The sequence below is a fragment of the Pseudorca crassidens genome, chromosome 5 (genome assembly GCF_039906515.1).
Source record: "Pseudorca crassidens isolate mPseCra1 chromosome 5, mPseCra1.hap1, whole genome shotgun sequence".
Classification (NCBI taxonomy): Eukaryota; Metazoa; Chordata; class Mammalia; order Artiodactyla; family Delphinidae; genus Pseudorca; species Pseudorca crassidens.
The window spans coordinates 28,941,943-28,961,789 of NC_090300.1; the positions used below are offsets into that span (position 1 = coordinate 28,941,943).

At 34.4% G+C, this 19,847-nt stretch overlaps 1 protein-coding gene across 6 annotated transcripts in view; it reads right to left on the reverse strand.

Moving 5' to 3' along the window:
- The window catches only part of TRPC1 (transient receptor potential cation channel subfamily C member 1), a 63,743-nt gene that overhangs the window by 27,475 nt on the left and 16,421 nt on the right, over positions 1-19,847 (reverse strand). For 2 of the 6 annotated variants that reach the window (XM_067737603.1, XM_067737604.1), the window contains exons 3-7: positions 19,014-19,115; positions 14,629-14,831; positions 9,009-9,140; positions 6,587-6,782; positions 2,193-2,529 (exon numbers count right to left, since the gene is read on the reverse strand). In XM_067737603.1, the coding sequence (XP_067593704.1) occupies positions 2,193-2,529; positions 6,587-6,782; positions 9,009-9,140; positions 14,629-14,831; positions 19,014-19,115 (970 nt within the window). Of the gene's footprint in view, positions 1-2,192; positions 2,530-4,296; positions 5,903-5,943; positions 6,076-6,586; positions 6,783-9,008; positions 9,141-14,628; positions 14,832-19,013; positions 19,116-19,847 lie in introns of those variants that run through there. The other 4 variants (XM_067737605.1, XM_067737606.1, XM_067737607.1 and 1 more) reach the window with 3 other exon arrangements.

A 19,847-nucleotide genomic window follows, 5' to 3' on the forward strand; every position in this document is an offset into this window, starting at 1 on the left:
CTTGGACAAAGTAGGTAGACAACATTTCAAAATATACATTTCTGTAAGGGCTGTTCTATTATATTCCAATGGTAAAAAATTAAGTAAATGGATACCATTAATATTCTGTAGATTCATCAACACATTGTTTTCTTTTTTTCTACCTTGCTTTTCATAATTTAACCCTACTTTTTTCCTGGAGGGCTAAGGAAAAGAACAGGAAACAAATGTACAGAAGCCAGGCATTATGAGTCAGAAGTCCCTGTGCTCATTGCATGAAAAAGTAAATTGAACCAAGGAGTGACTTTGAACAAGTAGGCAAATGATTCCTACATGTTTCCTTAGAGCAAGTTCAGATCTATATATTTAAGGAAGTCAGAGTGATCTAAAGACATAACAGGTTCAGAAAACATCCTTGGCAAGGTTTATTCGTATCTAACTGTTTCCAAGCAGAAGCTGTGCTGAGAAAAGAAAAATACTTCCAGGAATTTTAATGGCATAATTCATACTGCACTCTTCTACTGAGACAGAATATGTTTAGAAAATTAATAATATTGTGTGTGTGTGTGTGTGTGTGTGTGTGTGTGTGTGTGTTCAGGGCCATTGTGATTAGAAAAGAGTAGCCACAGTTTTACCATTTGTTGTGAAATTCAGTGACAGCAGCGATATTTATGCTATCCAAGGAGTGGTATGACTCTCTGACTTCAGTGAGTTTTTACTCACTGCTAAGAAATATAAACATTACTTCTTATACAGACTTGGCTACAGACGTTCATTTTACAAAACAAAGAAAATATTTTTTCACTCTCACTACTATTTAAACAATAGATTATAGATAAATAATATAAATTTTCCCTTTTTTATGACTAAGGTATATATTACAATCTTTCAGAAGTAGTTTAAATAAAGGGGAAAAGTGCTTCTAAGAGATTCCTTTCAGCCTAACCTACCCAATTAAAAATATAAACAAATTTCACATTGAAAAGATCTACAACAATGCAATTTGGAGTCAAATATGATAAAGTATAAATTATTTCCTAAATTAAAATATTAAATTTTAGATAAGATAGTGGAAATATTAGAAACATGAAAATATTAACAAGAAATTATTTAATTCTCTTTAGCCTAAAGTTCAAATGTGTATTATTTTTACTGTATCTACCTAATTTTAAACATTAATGCATAACTCTGATGTAAGATCAAGTTACTTGAAATGAACTGATTTCCAAATAAAAATAAAAATCCCAAAATACACTTTTATATCTGAAGAACTAAAAGTGAGCACTGTACATTAACTCTTCTTAAATTATTTAATAACTGAAACAGTCAAGAACATATTAATCAATCAGTGCTTCATAACATAGAAAAGAATAAATTTCAGTATTCCTTTTACTCTATAGCAAATAGTAAAGAAAAAAAAAAAAAGGTGGGAAATGCTGAGGTTAAAAACAAGGTTGAAGATCCAGAGGGAAATAATAAAGGGGATGTCATTAAAAGACCATAAATAGACAATGTAATTATACCTCAACTTCCCTCCTCCTCCCACCTCTCCCGAAAAGGGCAAGGGCAGTAAAAACTGCAGAAGATCATTAAAATATTTATGATACATCATAATACTTATAAAAAAACAATTTTTAGAAAATAAAATGTCTTTTTTTTTTTTAAACTGTCATTTCTAAAGAGATCTGGCTGTCATTACAAAGAACTGATTTATAGAGTGAGTCACCAGGGAATGTTTTATCTATACAAGGTAATATGTAACTATAAAAGTTCATAGGTTCTTAAAAGAAAAGCTAATGATATAATAAAACAAAATAGTTAACTCTTAAAATGCAACCGAGTATAAAATGTATTATTACATTTCAAAATACCTAAGAAAATGTTCATATTCTTATAACAAAAAAATTCATCAGCAAAATTTGTTTTTCTGTTTTAACAATCATGAACAATTTTAGCAACTGAGAAAGAATTTTTAACTTCCATGTAATTAAGTAATATTAAGTAAGAGATCTGCTTCCTTATCATCAAGTTCAAGAACATTTATCTTTTAAAAAAAATGTTAGTTACGTCTTCAATGATCATGGAAGCATTCAAATTCTTCCTGTATAAACAGTGCAAAATTAAAAGTTGAAGGCAGCTTATAATGCCACCAAGCAAGGGAGAATTAATGGGCTAAATAAAGGCAGAACTTTTTAAACTAACTTGATACTTACCAATAATCCACAGTATAAGAAGATAGTCTATTCTTTCAAGGGCTGGCCCCATCGTGTTTTTCTTATCTTCATTGTAGACAAGAGAGTATAGGTTTAATAATAGCAGAAATGTAAAATATGATGCTCCATGAATAATAAATTTCATAAAAGGTGTGTGAATAATTCTGCCAAACTGAGATTTGGGAGCTATCAAATAACAAAGTGACAAAACTGGCCAAAACATGCCAACTGTCAACACAGTCATTATCTTCTTACAGGTAGGCTTACGTCGGTAACCTGACATCTGTCCAAACCAAACAGTGTTCAGGAACTGCTGACAGTTGGACTGGGAGACAAACTGAAAATGAAGCACACACATATAAAAAAAGTAAAATATAACTTGTAAATACGATCTGATAGTACTATTATTTAATTTATAGTCAAAGTTTTAATAATAGTTTGAAATCAATTCTATACAGTCCAGTTCTTTTTGTTTTGTTTTCTTATGTGTAATAAAAGAGTGTGGTGGTTAAGAGCATAGACTCTGGAGCCAGATTACCTAGATTCAAATCCAGGCTCTGCCACTTACTTACTAAATGACCTTGAGCAAGTTTTTAAATCTCTCTAAGCCTCAAATTCCCCATCTATAAAATGGGGATAATAATAGTATCTAGTCATACACTTGTTATGAGGATTAAATGTAAAGCTCTTAGAATAGTGCCTGGTCATAGCATGCACTGTATAAATATTAGTGATTATTACTAGCCTACTCAGCCATTTCAAAACGTTTAACTTATAAAGACTCATAACAGTGTTTATGAAATTTCAAAATTAACAAGCACAATCCACAGAAAGAGACTTCAGCCTAGAAAAACTGATGATTTCAGTTACAAGAAACCGAGATGTCAAGATAGCAAAGCAATTAAAGTCTAAACATCAGGTATTTCTATGCTCCACAAAAACACTGAGAATTTCTTAAAATGTATTAAAGATACTCTTAAATCTTCTTAAAATGGAATTCTATGTGACAAGAAAAGGAAAAATATTCCCAAATAAGAGGAAAATTCTAGTTCAAGTATAGAAATGAATTTACCAAAGTTTACGAAGCTTTTTAGTTTACAAAATTCAGAAGCAATATTTTCCCAATATAATGCTCACGTTGTGAAGTATAAGTTAAGGATTCTGATAACTCTGGACACAATAATGTAATCAGGTTTGAAATCACCGAAGTAAAGCACAAGTGATCATAATATCATTCAGATATTAAATAATATTTGGTCAATGTCCTGTTTTAAAATGATTTATCCCAAGACAGAATATAATCTATAGAATGCAACACTGTAGTTTAAAAAAGTAGACAGAGTTTTGTTGTTGTTTATTGTGCTTATCAAGAAATTTCCTAATATATCAATACTACACCTATTTTTGGTAGTTAGGTCTTCATTATTTATCCTTCTGCTTAGATTCCAGTGTTGTTAGGGAATCGTAATTTGTCCCTCAAGAGGAAATATCAGGGAGGAAAATAGCTTTTCTTCCCACCAACTACCCAGTTTAGTAGCATCCCAAACTTAGTGGTTTCATCCTTCCCCTGAGTATCAAAGCAATCTCAGGCGTGACTGCTGCCCTTGCCATTCCTCTATATAATGATGATTTAATTAACAGTAATGTTAAATATGTAATTGGAAGGACAAATTTTCAATTGGAGATGTTCTAAGTCTGTGGTGCTTTTAAAACATAGACACAAATTCTTTGATACTCCTCTCATCAATAGGTGGGCTACCAATATTACCTACCCTTCAATTCAACAAGCTTATGATTCCTTTAACCAGTAGATTCTGGAAGAAGTGATGCTATGTGACTTCTGAAGGTAGGTCTTAAAAGGCCATTCAGCTTCCACCTTATTTGAGAAACACTTGCTCTTGAAGCCAAAAGCTGGCAGGTAAAAAGTCCTACCACCCTGAAGCCACCATGCTATGAAGAAGACCAGGCTACATGTAGGCACTCCGGTCAGCCCTCAGAGGCTACTCAGACCATCCCCCTGCAGCCAGCCCACCGTGAAAGCCATGCCCCTCCAAGGTTCCAGTCCTAGGTTCTTAGGAGACCCACCCTCTATGGACCCACCCACCTGAGCACCCAGCCCACTCAGAGCTCCCTGTTTGAATCCTCAGCTGCTGCTCAGGCACCAGACATATGAGTGAAGAAGCCTCTCGAATGATTGTAGCCCCCCATCATTTGAGCTATCTCCAGCTGAGTCCTTGACATGGAGAAGCAGAGACAAATCAGCCTTGCTGTGTCCTTTCCTAATTCTTGACCTAAAGAACCCAAGAGCATAATAAAATGATCATGAAATTACTACAAAATGACCATGAAATATTGTTTTATGCCACTAAGTATCACAGTAGTTTGTTATTCAGGATGTATGACCTGAACAAAGTCTACCAACTATTTGGAAAAATATTATCTTCCCCTTTGATTATTTTTAGAATTCTAGTTTAAAAAACTAATTTACATTTTCATTAATTCTTAAAATTACAGAGTATCTTCCTTCCAACTAAAAATATTACCACTGCTTCTTTTTCCTTTTCTCTACTCTTCTTTAGAATGGAACACCTGGTTATCCTCTGTGAGTTCTTCAGGGAAATACATATATATATCATTAGGAAACTGCCTCTTAGTTTTTTCTTCCCTTACCAGGATAATCTTGGTTCTTTCCACCTTTCTTTGAGGTTCTTTTGCCAAGCACTTAAGTTGGTTTTGTATCTTTGTTATATCTTCATTCTATCATTTTCTAGTATTTTGTGTCTATTTTAGGTTGTGCAACACATAAGTAAATAAATTAACATAAGATCTAGTCAAAATGTATGTTAGGGGAAGATTACATCAGGGTTTCTATTTTCTCTGTTTCTACATATACATATTAGCATTTATTTCCTTTTAAAGCCACATAGGTATGTTGCTGATTTATAATCTTACAGTTACACTGATCCAAATTCTTGTACTTAATTTTTTTTCCCTATAAATGGTCTACCTTAAGCAAGAACGCTGCAGTACTAGAAAAGTTATAGGATTTGAAGCCAGAGATCTAGATAAGAAATATAATATTTGGGTTATTTTATTTTATTATTTGTTTAACATCTTTATTGGAGTATAATTGCTTTACAATGGTGTGTTAGCTTCTGCTTTATAATCTAGGTAATTTTAAAGTAAACATCTTGTAATTCCTTTATCAATCTCCTGAGTCACAAAGCTATTGGGAGGCTCAAACTGTCAACCAAGATAATCAAAAACTCTGTCCCGGGCTTCCCTGGTGGCGCAGTGGTTGAGAGTCCGCCTGCCGATGCAGGGGACACGGGTTCGTGCCCCAGTTCGGGAAGATCCCACATGCCGCAGAGCGGCTGGGCCCGTGAGCCATGGCCGCTGAGCCTGGGCATCCGGAGCCTGTGCTCCGCAACGGGAGAGGCCACAACAGTGAGAGGCCCACATACTGGTTAAAAAACAAAAACAAAAAAACAAAAAAAAAACTCTGTCCCTAGCACCAAAGGTCCTATATCTTGCCTTCTACCATAATCTGTTTGGGGCCCCATTTTTATATTAATATAAATTTGATAAGCAAGTTTTATTCTAATATCTATGTTGATAGTAAGAATAATGGGTCTTAGAAGAAATACCTTAAAAGTACCATTTACCAACACCCTCTACTGAACATCATTATCTACACATAAATATCCAGGTCTAATAAATTATCTCAAAAAATGAAGTTAAAAATGCATACCTTCCTTCTTCAAGTTCCTGGATCATGTGCATGTGGGTGTATGGGGAGTAGAAATAGGTATTTCCCTTAATAGGAAGGGATGATGCCAGAGAGCCAGATTCAACTTAGTTATCATAGCATACGTCTCTCCACCTTTGGGTTTCACAATGAATTAACAAATAAGAATAAGGAACATAATATCTGATATTTTATTTTTAAACAGAAAGGCCCTATTACTATAGAAAGGACTACTTATAAGCGATCAATAATACAAACGCATGACAGACAAAACACAAGATGGAAACGTCATTAGGAAGGCATTTACTCTACAGGATCTTACCTGCATAGCTACTATATAGCAAAAACATTACATTAACATCCATATTATTATTATTAATGTTAATTGTTAAAAATAATAGCAACTACCATTTATTGAGTACTTGCTTAATGCTTATACTCATTGTACTAAACTCTAAATATATATATCTTTAATTAATTCTTAAAACTAAAGCTCAGACAGGTTCAGTAACTTTCCCACGGACACACAGTTTTTATGAAACAGAACTAGGATCTCAACCTAGATGTATTGCTCCAAAGCCTTTGTTCTGAGCCACCAGACTACTGTGGAGGAAATAATTTAAATATATCACAGAAAACCTCATACCTCCTTTTGGTTATATTTGATAGCAAGTTTTAGACGACTTAAATTCATTCTTTCTTCTAGTAGTCCCCGTTTGTCAAGAGGCTCATCACTAGATGTATGGTTTAGGATAACTTCTAATTCGCGAGAATTCCGGGCTTGTGCAAGTAAATCTTTAGCAAACATTTTACATTGCCGGGCTAGTTCCTCATAATCATTCCTGCAAAGTGCAACAGTCTATTATTAGAAATGTCACTTCCATCTTCTAATTAAGCTGTTTTCACTAAAACATTTTTTACTCAGTAACATTTTAATTCTGATACTGCTACACAACATCTTTTGTGCTGATAGTCAAAGGAACCTACTGGTGCATAAATTCTCCATACCTTTGGGGAAAACTGTAACACAATTATGTTCTCTGTGTTCACACTGATAACCTTAGGTAAGCACAATGTTTTCTTACATATACTGATATTCCTAGAAGTTCTGATAATATTTGTCAACCAGCTCTTCACTTAACTCATTTGCCCTCATTCTATAATAGTTTTGTATAAAGCTTCCTTTTATATTATTTATCTAAACAATAGATAGTAATATCTTGATGCTATCCAATAAATATTATTATATAATTTTTAACTGGAAGTTTTTTCAAGGATAGTCTACAACATGTTTATGCTACTTCTGATATTAAAATAGTATTGTTTCATTTTTAAAGTGCTCATTTAAACAAAATTAAAGTTAGAAAGAAAACTAGGTGTACTAGTTTGTACTAGTGAAACACACCTAGTACAGAATTCTCTTTCAGAATCACTATTCCTTGAAAGTTAGGACTTACCTGCTCATTAAAGGCAAGCCTAAATCACTTCTGAGAAACTAAGAAGTTTTAGTAGATAATTCTTTTTAAAATATCAATTACATTAAGCTTATGCCTGAGTGGAACAACTTAAGAATAAAGTTAGAAATAAATAATTATGAATTAATTGGGGTTAGATTTCAGAAAATAATTTTTCATTCAGTTTTTTTAAAGGGAAAGGAAGGGAAAATAGGGAGATTTCCCGTTGATTAATTTTTTTTTTCCAATGGGATTTTCCATGAACTGGCTGCGTAAAATTATAACTCAAGGAATTAAAAAGTTTTCCTCACCAGCTAACATTTTTTCATCCATTCTTGCCACTTACTATGTAACCAAAATTATCTAAGAATAAGTAGTTGAATTTCTTTTTTAAAAAAATAAATAAATTTATTTATTTATTTATTTAAATTTGGCTGCGTTGCTGCATACAGGCTTTCTCTAGTTGGGGTGAGCGGGGGCTACTCTTCGTTGCATTGCGCGGGCTTCTCACTGTGGTGGCTTCTCTTGTTGCGGAGCATGGGCTCTAGGCACGCGGGCTTCAGTAGTTGTGGTGCACAGGCTTAGCTGCTCCGCAGCATGTGGGATCTTCCCGGACCAGGGATCGAAACCATGTCCCCTGCGTTGGCAGGTGGATTCTTAACCAATGCGCCACCAGGGAAGCCCAGTAGTTGAATTAACAAACAACGTATTACCTACTTCTTAGTCTAGGAATCTAATTGCAGTCTAATCAATTTTATGTCTACATGCTATGTTTCTCCTACTAGAAAATCTCACCAAACAGTGAAAAGGGACAAAGTCTGGGTGTGTGGAATGTACCTGACATACAGAAAGCATTCTATATGCTTCTGAAAGTTATGAAGGATCGGGCTCCGAGGATGATTACAGAATCTAGGAATGAAGGGAGTAGGACAGAGAGCAGTTATAAATAAGTTTTTTCTTGCTTAAGGCTACCATTCCCACTACTCTTCACACTGCCTTAGAATGCCTCCGGCAATGCTGAACAAAGTAGGGATTTAAGGGTGGTGGAAGAGTGGAAGAAGGAAGATGGGGAAGGAGTGACGTAAGTGGTACTGGGGTCTATTCCACTGAGGGAAAAGGAAAATCCCAAGTATGTGGCAGCAAGATTTGGTCATTTTGGATCAAATGTAGATAAATAAATGATAATTTGGCCTATGAAAAAACTCAGGCTGAAAATATTCTGGAAAACAAAGAGATAATTTACAATTTCCAGGGCTTCCCTGGTGGCGCAGTGGTTAATAATCCGCCTGCCAATGCAGGGGACATGGGTTCGAACCCTGGCCCGGAAGATCCCAAATGCCGCGGAGCAACTAAACCCGTGTGCCACAACTACTGAGCCTGCACTCTAGAGCCCGTGAGCCACAACTACCGAGCCCATGTGCTGCAACTACTGAAGCTCATGCACCTAGAGCCCATGCTCTGCAACAAGAGAAGCCACTGCATTGCAATGAAGAGTAGCCTCCGCTCACCACAACTAGAGAAAGCCTGTGCACAGCAACGAAGAACCAACACAGCCAAAAGTAAATAAATAAAATAAATTTTTTAAAAAAATTTACAATTTCCATTCATTCCCACCTGAATTCCACCTCCACAAGGCTTAGTTCTTTTAAATCAGCACTAAGTTCAAATGCTCGCAGAATTGGATCCTCCTCTGTTAACATTATTAAAGCTGGACTGGCCAAGCAGCGATATATATCAAGACGAAACCTGTGATAAAATTTGATTCCATAATGTAAAACAAATTTATTAGATAAATATGATCATTATCTTTAGGCTATAATTTTCATAAATTTAAAGTATTATAAAATTAAAAGAAAATAAAACAACTATAAAATACTTATTATAAGATAACCTGCATAAAAAGAAAAACTTAAAAATAAATATCTTGAAATATAAATATTGCAATTTTTTATATCTACTGCTTATAAAGAAATTGTTTTAGTATTTGTTTTCATAGATTCAAAACTTTGTATCCTTCAATTCAATTTAATTAAAAAATTTCTATTCATGAACTCAGTATTATTTTAAATGAAATATATTAATAACTAATACATTTTGACTATGATATGGATGATCATTAAATTTTCCTTCCCCAGTGATAAGTTTACTTTAATATGCTACATATATATAACACATGACTCATTCAACCAGGTTATTTTTGAAAGACCTTTCAAATCTTAAGAATGATTTGAATGAAATTTGAATGAAATCATTGATTTATGTCTAACCTCTAACTAATAGAAAAGTACTCCCTTTACCTTCCGTAAACTAATTAATGTTTATAATCAATATCTAAATAGGAACCAAGTCAGAAAAATTTTGCTATAATTCTTTCATTTATAAATATATAATTCTTAATTTAAAATTTGGTAGGTATTATATAAATATTTTTTCTTTTAAATACAAATTTAATATATGCTTGTTTAAAAAAAAGCAAGCAGTTTAGAAACATAATGCTCCCCAATTCTCCTCCTTCCACCAACTCCACTCCTCAAAGAGAGTCACATTTCAGAGTTATGAAAATCTTTCCTGATATTTTCTATTCACACACAAACATAATCAGACACACTGTGTACAGGGACAACTATTTCTTCTTTTTTCTTTTCTGAGTATGTTTATTGATTTTTATCAATTTTTGGTTATTCATAAGGAATCAGCTTTCATGCTACTTTTGTGACAAGGCTACAACCCTAAAATTCTGGGGTGAAATTTATTGCATCTGAATTTCCAAGACACTTTTTAAAGTTTTTTTCTTTTTTTATTTCTTTTTTTAAATTAATTTTTATTGCAGTATGGTTGCTTTACAATGTTGTGTTAGCCTCCACTGCACAACAAAATGAATCTGCCATACATACAGATATCCTCTCCCTTTTGGGCTTCCCTCCCATTTAGGTCACCACAGAGCATTAGGTAGAACTCCCTGTGCTGTACAGTATGTTCCCATCAGTTGTCTATTTTATACATAGTATCAGTAAAGGATATGTGTCACTCTCCCAATTCCTCCCACCCTACCCCTTTCCCCCTTGGTATCCATATATTTGTTCTCTACATCTGTGTCTCTATTTCTGCTTTGCAAATAAGATCATCTGTACCACTTTTTTAGGTTCCACATATACGTGTTATTATACGATATTTGCTTTTCTCTTTCTGACTTACTTCACTCTGTGTGACATTCTCTAGAAGGGACAACTATTTCTATGTCACTACATATAGAGTCATCTCGTTATTTCCTAAAACTGGATGGTTTTCCATTTGATGGCAGTCCATCCAATCTCCATTAATGGAACTTTAGGTTGTTTCTGATTTTTTACTCCCATTAATAATGTAAAACTGATTATTCTTTAGTTCATATACCCTTTGCACATTCAGAACTGCTGGATAAAACACCATGTGCATTTTAAATTCTGATAGATGTTTCCAAAGCACTAACAATAAGGAGAGCTCATTTTCCCCTACATCTTCATTAGTACATTGCTACCCTAACAGATGAAAAATGGAATTTTAAGAGTTGTATTACTCTGAATTTCTTTAAAAGCTTAAGCATCTTTTCATGTTTACTATTTGTTTATACTTCTGTAAACTACCTGTTCATTTGCATTAGCCTATTTTTCTGGTGTTTTTTTTTTTTAAATCACCAATTTGTAAAACCTCTTTATATATAAAAGAAATTAGCCCTCTGTCTAGTCAAAAATATTTTAAATACTTTTCTCTCATTGGTTGTCTTTTACTTTGTTTGCAATGGAATTTTTCTGTATGGAAATTTAAAACTTTTATGTAACAAATTTATTGAACTATTCCTTATCTACCTGATAGGTCTCATGTCTTACTTAGACACAAAAATGGACTCTATTCAAAGCATTTTTTTCTACATAATGCATTTCTAAGAAAACAATTTTTATGAAATCCAGCTCTGATCTAGATATTTAATTAACAAGTACAATTACCTGTATCTTAAGTAAGGATTTCTACAGAGGTATTTGCCTATACCAAAACTGTCCAAAAACTTGAGAAAAATATATATAATTGAGCAACTTATCTTTCTGTTTCCATCATAGCAATTAATTTTTATAGTAATTAATTTTATCAGATTGTCTCTAAAAATGACTTTTGTATTAACCTACATAGTCATGTCTCAAAATATGGATTAGTGACAAAATGCACAGGAAGAGTGACTGCTAGTACTGGTGGCAACCAACTATGCTGGAGTAATAATGGAATAGCCATAGTATGGAAAGCAATTAGATATAATCTGAAAAATAATGAGGCTGCCTCGCTTTATTAAATCTGTCATTTTTGGTATTCAAAACACTATCAAAAGTAATGGTGGGGGCTTCCCTAGTGGCGCAGTGGTTGGGAGTCCGCCTGCCGATGCAGGGGGCACGGGTTCGTGCCCCAGTCCGGGAAGATCCCACATGCCGCGGAGCCACTGGGCCCGTGAGCCATGGCCACTGAGCCTGCACGTCCGGAGCCTGTTCTCCGCAACGGGAGAGGCCACAACAGTGAGAGGCCCGCGTACCGCAAAAAAAAAAAAAAAAAAAAAGTAATGGTGGGATATGAAGAGGTCAGTGATTTCACTACACAAAATATATGCATTCAAATGGACAAATTTTTTTTTAAAAAATCAACTATTTCAGGTCACTGGAAATTGTCTATTGAGAATCAATTATTGGAAAACTGCCAGAGCTTCAGGCAGGAATGGCTGGAATCCGCAGCCTTCTCACCTGAGGCTACCTCTTCACCTCTGCCTCCAGTTCACTCAATGAGAACTGCAGTTTTCCAGCCTGAAGCTGGTAAATCTGTATCTTTGTGCTAAAGGGGTAAAAATCAATTCATTGGGAAGCTAAAACCTACAGCTCTGCTGGCTGAAAGGATTAGACTTAGTAGAGATGAACAAGGAAAACCTGCAGCTTTGCAAGACCAAGCCTGCAGTCTGATTTGAGACAAAGAGTGGACCAATCAGAAATTTAATAGGGAGATCTTGGAAATGAGAAAAGATATACAAGGATTCATATATAGTCTCCACAAATCCCTGGCTGACTAAAAAATTAGGCATGTGTGCCAAGCATTAGAAAGTCTGATAAAAAGAAAAAGTTCCTCAAGGGAACTCTTGAGAAATGGCTGCAACTTTGAATGCCTTCTCCAACTAACTCACAGACTGTTTGTTTGTGTCTTACATTCCACATACAAGTGAAATCATATGGTGTTTGTCTTTCTCCGTCTGACTTATTTCACTTAGCATAATGCCCTCAAGCTCCATCACGTTGTTGCAAATGGCAAGACTGCATCACCTGGCACTGCATCATCTCTGAAATTTAAAACCCAACATCTTAGAAATACAGATTGCCTCTCTTCCTTATTGCTAGTATACTAACTCTTCAACGTCACTGAAACCTTTACCCATCCCTTACTCATTTGTTAGCTTCCTTTTCTCCTGCAGGTCTGCTTAGCAATTCCTGGAAATGACTTCAGTCAGATGCCTTTGACATTTGCTATAACTGTTTTCTCAAACATCAATAACAAACTCTCTCAACGTCTTCAACAAATATACCAGACCATCCCTAAATAAACCACACTCACATACTGTGTAAAATGCCTTTTACCTGTTAATTCTCATCGATACTTAAACACTGAGCTCAAGCCACAGCTCCTCTAAAAACTTTCAAAACAAGCTTTTTCCACACCTCAAACCAAGACAGGTAAAGTGTTTTCTCCAGCTCCAACCCCCCACCTCCAACCACTTAAACTACACACATATTTAATAAGCATACCTAATAATATTTAATATTTGAAAAATATTTATATTTAATATTAATAAAGGATTTTAATACTAGAAGAAGTCTTAAAGATCATTTCTGCTTGTCATTTTATAGAGTATTTTATTTTATTTGCCAAGCTGCACGGCTTGCAGGATCTTAGTTACCTAACCAGGGACTGAAACTGCCCTATCAACTGCACTGACACTGCCCTCGGCAGTGAAAGCACAGAGTCCTAATCACTGGATTGCCAGGGAATTCCCCATAGACTAGTCATTTTAAAACTAAAAAGTTAAATGAAATTGGCATAGCTATTAACCAGACCTTATCAAAGAGAAACACAGATCTCATTGTAAAATAGACTTGAAAATAGAGGGACTTCCCTGGTGGCGCAGTGGTTATGAATCCGCCTGCCAATGCAGGTGACACGGGTACCAGCCCTGGTCTGGGAAGATCCCCCATGCCGCAGAGCAACTAAGCCCGTGCGCCACAACTAATGAGCCTGTGCTCTACAGCCAACACAGCCAAAAATAAATTAATTAATTAATAAAAAAAAATAGAAAAAATATCCAGTACAATCTCTGCAAGTAAACATTAAATTGATTCCCAGGAGACTTTTCCAATTTATGGATTTGTGACTATCTGTTGAAAGGTGAGGAAGGAGGGAGGGTGGATGGTTTGCAGCTTTAAAGCTAATTTCAAATATACTGCACAACAATCCTTAACTAGAAAACAATGTCAACGGATGACCTCGGACTTCCAAACCACACTTTCTGTAGTAAGTGCTATACTTGATACTATTTCAACTATATTTGACTACTATATAGATAATATATACATAAAGGCATATGCTGAAAATTAGATTCTCAAGTCTAGCCCAGAACCATACACCTTATACAACATGCACATGTGTGATCTTGCTCAACCTGTCCAAGAAGGGGTACTTTCTTGTTCATTCACTCCTCAGTTGTTCTTAATATTTTTGACTGGGAAGAATGGGAAGAGAAGACTCAACTACTGTGTGAGAGGGGAAAAAGAGGCATAACAGGTTGAATATCTAGTTAGATAGATAATAGTTTTTATTTTCTTATAAATAAGACAGGAAGTGGTATCTCTACCCCTTCCAGTGTTTGGAACTTCTCTTAGATTAATAAACTCTGCTTTTAAAAAGCAAATAGTGACCCCATCCCTGACCAGCAGAAGTATGAGATAAACCTTATTCATTATTTGAAATTTTTTCCTAATTATTCATCATTTAGTAAATACTTCTTTAAAATGCAGAACTCATTGTATTAAGCAAAGGAGCTAGAAGTCTGGCTTTCATTAGTCATTGCAGTACCATATTTCTTAAAGTAGACATAGAAAGAACAACAACAACAAAAACTTCATTGACATATACCTTACTGCATGATACATCTTAATTTAAACCTTAATTTTCTGACCTGGAATGTCGGAGGCTGTCCTTTTTGTTTTTTGCAGAACACAATGTACATTCACAGCCAACCGCATGGGGCTTAGGTAGAGATACATCCTGTTTTAACAGCATTGTAAGAATTTCATAGTTGTTACGATGAGCAGCTAAAATGACAGGTGCAACATCCATAGTTGTTGAATACTCAGGATTCTGAATTCGCTCCATTAGTTTCTGAAAAATATTTATATAAACGTCCAAAAGTTCTTATTTGTGACTTCAAAAAAACATTTATCTAAAAAATGTAATGAAAAATATTGAATGCACAAAGAATACAAAAATTATTTTGAGGAATATGGTAAACATTTTCCTAGGATCAAATCTTTTTTGAAACCTCAAAACTTTAACTTTAGTTAATAAATGCAATATAATCATGACAGACAAAATCTTCAATAGGAAATGTTCATACTAACAAAGAAGTGTGGATATCTGGAGAAATACTTTAGGAGAAAGTGTTTCATTTTCACAGGATTATGGAAACATGCATGACAAGGATAAAGAAAAAGAATTTTAGAAAAACAATATAATGGAAAAACAGAAATGTTAAAAGTAGGCAAAATATAAATGCATGAGAAAAACAAGTTTAATTCCACCTCTATGGCAAAACCTTGCCACATTGATAGCAACGAAGTTACTTGAAAGGAATAAGTAGATAGGAGGCACTCTTCATTTTGTGTAATTCTCTACATATTCTCAAACACCACCTATACTACTTCCTGTTACAAATGCACAAAAACACTAACAATCATAGCTCCTGGAACTATTAGGCAGTTTACATTTATCATCTCATTTAATCCCAACAGCCTGCAAAATTGAACATTATAATCCCCACGAAGAAACTGAGGCTCAGAGAAGTTAATGTGCCCGAGCTACGACAACAGAGTGGCAAAGTGCAGATAGACCCCAGCTGAGTGTTATTCTGGAGGCTGAGCTCCTTTCACTACATGGGCTCATGCCTGGTGATTGCATGACACGAGGAAAGAAACATTAGTAAATAAAGAGCAGGATTAAATAAAGAAGGTTGACTATTTTATGACTATTACATATTCTTTCTAATACTTATCACTTTTTCACAGATGTTTTCCTGTGAGCTGTTTGATTCCATAGTATAAGCTCATCAAGTTCACCATTAATTTTTGTAATTTTTATTAACATTGTAAAAGTAGTGCACACATTATAAAATATCTGAAAAATATGCAAAAGCAGAAAGAATAAAAATGTTCATGTTCCTACTACCCAAAACATTTTACAGTATTTCCTTTTAGTCCTTTCTCCACCACACCCGCTTTTTAAGGGCAACTTTGGCATGAATGACTTGGCATCAACGATTAAAAACAATGGTCCTTAATATTTTGAAGATCAAGGACCCTTATAATGATCTCGTAAAGCTATAACCCAGAATCTTCTGGAAAAAAAAAATTCATGTACAGAGTTTTGCATGCAGTTTAAGGAAGTTCATAGACTCTATGTTCAAGATATTTTATTTTGCTAATATAAATAATACTATCACAAACACCTTTATGAATACAGCTTTTTCAAAATTCAGGATTATCTCATTAACATAGAACCCCTGAAGTGGAATTATAGGTCTGAAGGCCATGAACAATTCTGAAGCTTTTTATACATATTATCAAAGTCCTTTTAATAGTTTACATTACCAATAATATAGGAATGTACCCACCCACTAAGGTTTACTCACCAGCACTGAGCATGATCACTCCCAAGTTATGAGTGAAAAAACTACCATGAAATATTAATTTACTTTTCTTTGATTACTGGTAAATTTTAGTATTTTCTGACATTCTTATCTTTTTTCTCCTCTTTTATGAATAGTTTATTTATACACTTCCCATCTATTTATTGGGGACTTCAAATTAATGAATTTATTTTAAAATTACAGAAAAATCTAAAAATTTACTCCATTCCCCCTAATTACAAAAAAAGAGGTTATAAAGAGGAGAAAATCATATTTAATCCCTTAAGAAAAAAAATGGTCCTTATTTTTCCTATGAAACATAATTAACTGTATGAAAAACACTATTAGAGATAGATGATTAAAGTTCCTAATTTCAATGCTCATAATATAATCTACATACTATCAAAAAAACACGTGTATTTAAAAGTGAAAATTTATCAAAAGACAATTTTGATAAGCCAAGAATATACAATGAATTCACCGAGATGGTAAAAAAAAAAAAGTATATAAAAATATTTGATACTGCCTGTCCAGTTGTAATGAGGCCGTTAAAATGTGATCTTGTCACTGGAAGTATTCAGGCAAAGCCTGGATAACTTTCTTTGTTAGAGATAGTGTAAAAAGTGTTCTTTCATTGAGTAGGTGAGGACTGACCACACTTACAACTCGGTATTCGATTGGCAGTGGCAATGGTGATGAAATGATATCAGTCAGTTGCTCCAATACCCTGGCACACTACACTCACCCTCCCTAAGAGTGTAAATGGATTAAAAGACTAGAAGGTGGAATAGGTATACCAAAATATACTAGTAACTGCAGGATAGGTGTCAGAAAATTGAATAGGATTTCTGATCATTTCTGATCTTTTGGATAGGAGTTATATTATTGGCCCTTTTTTCTCTACTCTTGTTGGCTGCTTAACACCACTTAAACTAGATGGAACTATCCTCTGGAGAAAGTCATGCTTACACAAACTTTGTAATAGTTTAAATGAGAGAAAAATATTTCAGTTAATATATGATAAAGTATGCAATTTAGGGGAGCTTCTCATCGCTCTCAGAATATGGCGGATAATTTGCAACCAATTTATAATTCTTTCTTAAAACAATATTTTTCTTCTGAGTATAGCCAGTTTACACTCCCAGAAATTAATTTTTACTGATTGTTTTACTACATCCTCACCAATAATGAATGTTATAACTTTAAAATTTTGATACACAACAAATCTCTCTCTCTCTTTTTTTTTTTTTGTGGTACGCGGGCCTCTCACTGTTGTGGCCTCTCCCATTGCGGAGCACAGGCTCCGGACGCGCAGTCTCAGCGGCCATGGCTCACGGGCCCTGCCGCTCCGCGGCATGTGGGATCCTCCCGGACCAGGGCACGAACCCGTGTCCCCTGCATCGGCAGGCGGACTCTCAACCACTGCGCCACTAGGTAAGCCCCAAATATCTCATTTTTACAGTAGAATTTATTTAATTATTAGTGACTATCTTCCTAGTTACAAAAGCAATAAAGAAAAATTTTAAAGTAAGGAAAAATATCCTTAATTTGGCAATGTGATGACTGCTGTTAGGTAACATTTTGCTACATTTCCATACAGTTCCTTTTCTGTGCATATTTTTAATCTCAGATCATATTATATGTACAGTTTACTATTCTCAGTTTTTCCCTTCTGTATCATATTTTTTCATGTTCCTAATTATTCCTTTAAAAAAATCATGTTAATATATATGTAATTATTTATGTTTCCAATCTTCTATTTTGGGATGTTTAGATTGTGTCACATGGTTTTTTCATTGCTACAAATAAGATTACAAGTAACACTTCTGTCCACATTTCTGACCATTTCCTTTACAAATTCCTAGAGGAGGAAGCGCTAGGTTCAAGAATATGAACATCTTTCTTGTTTATGACATATCCTGCCAAACTACTTTTCAAAATACCCTCTTCCAGTGGCGTATGAGGCTGTACTACGCCTTTGCCATCAATGGTTATTAGTTTTTTTAAAAAATTTGCTGTTTGATAAGCAAAAATTAGCACCTCGTATTTGATTATTAGTAAGATTTAATATTTTGTACTTTCTTTTGAGATTTTTCCATGTCTTTTATTGATTTTGATGTTTTTCATCAATTCATCTAATATTAAGATTATGAATTTGATATATGCTGGAAATATCATTTGAAAGTTATCCATCTGCTTTCTAAATTTTGCCTGATGTCTTAATTCTAGAAGTTTAACTTCTATACAGCCAAAGGCTGTGCCACTGTGATTTTTCTCCAAAGTCCTTCCCTCCCAGTCAAATATTCACCTACATTTTCTTCCAGTTCTATGGTTTCACTGTTTATATTTAACTTTTAAATGCACCTGGAAGCTAATCTGTATTTTCAACTTAACCTGCAGAATGTTCCAAACTAAAAATACTGGATCACACTGGCAAAATTATAGAAATATCATGAATTTTAAGAAGGCTTCCTGAGAGCAACATTAATTATTCTTGCAAATGTCTACTTACTTTAAAGCAATATTTTACAGAGTAAAAAACAAAAATCTATTTCTTTAAAACAAAGCAAATTGGAGGGGAGGGAGAAAAAAATGGCAGTGGGGCAGGAGATCTATTTTGGTTTAAAAATCCAAATTAATAAATATTTAAGAGTACTAACTACTATAGTTGGTCTTGATGATCGTTTTGGTCGATGATTAAGTAGTATATCAACAGCTCCCACTACTTCAGAGTCGATTGCCACCAAAAGTGCATCTGCGGACTTTAAAAAAAAAAAAGGTTAAAAATGAAAATGGAGGATAAAAAGGTAAACTATTTATTTTTACTAATTCATAAAGAAAACTATTTTTTTAAATTGAAACTGTATTATATACAGTAATACTGAATTTTTAAAAATTTAGACTGTCCACATAGTACATTTGCTAGCCTTGGCAGTTCTTCAGTGTACCACAACACACGTATTTTTGTCCTGGTTTCACTGAATGAGCTGGTAAAATAATGAATGCTTGATAGTGGGGTTTATTAATGAAACAGTGCTGATCTATGCAGTATTAGTTGATATGTTATTTTTTTCAAGATGTTTACTCTCGAACTTTGGACCAAAAGAATCTTCATTACTCCAAATCTATAAAAGAAATTGCCAAGAACAATTACTACAGGTAAAGGATTGTTTTCTGTCTGATAAAAATGATAATGCAACCATGAGGCTAGGGGACAATGAAAAATATGTTAACAGAAGGCGGAGCCCCTCTGTTCTCATCTTTAAAGCACACACGGCTGACTGAAATGGTACAAATATGGCATTAATATTAGCAATCTTTTTCTTTTTGTTGGTGGTGCCACACTGATTGCAGGATCTTAGTTTGCTGACCAGGGATCGAACCCAGGCCACAGCAGTGAAAGCGCCGAGTCGTAACCACTGGGCCACCAGGAAATTCCCAACATCAGCAATCTTAGCAAGTAAAAATCACAAAGAACTAGGATACCAATGTCC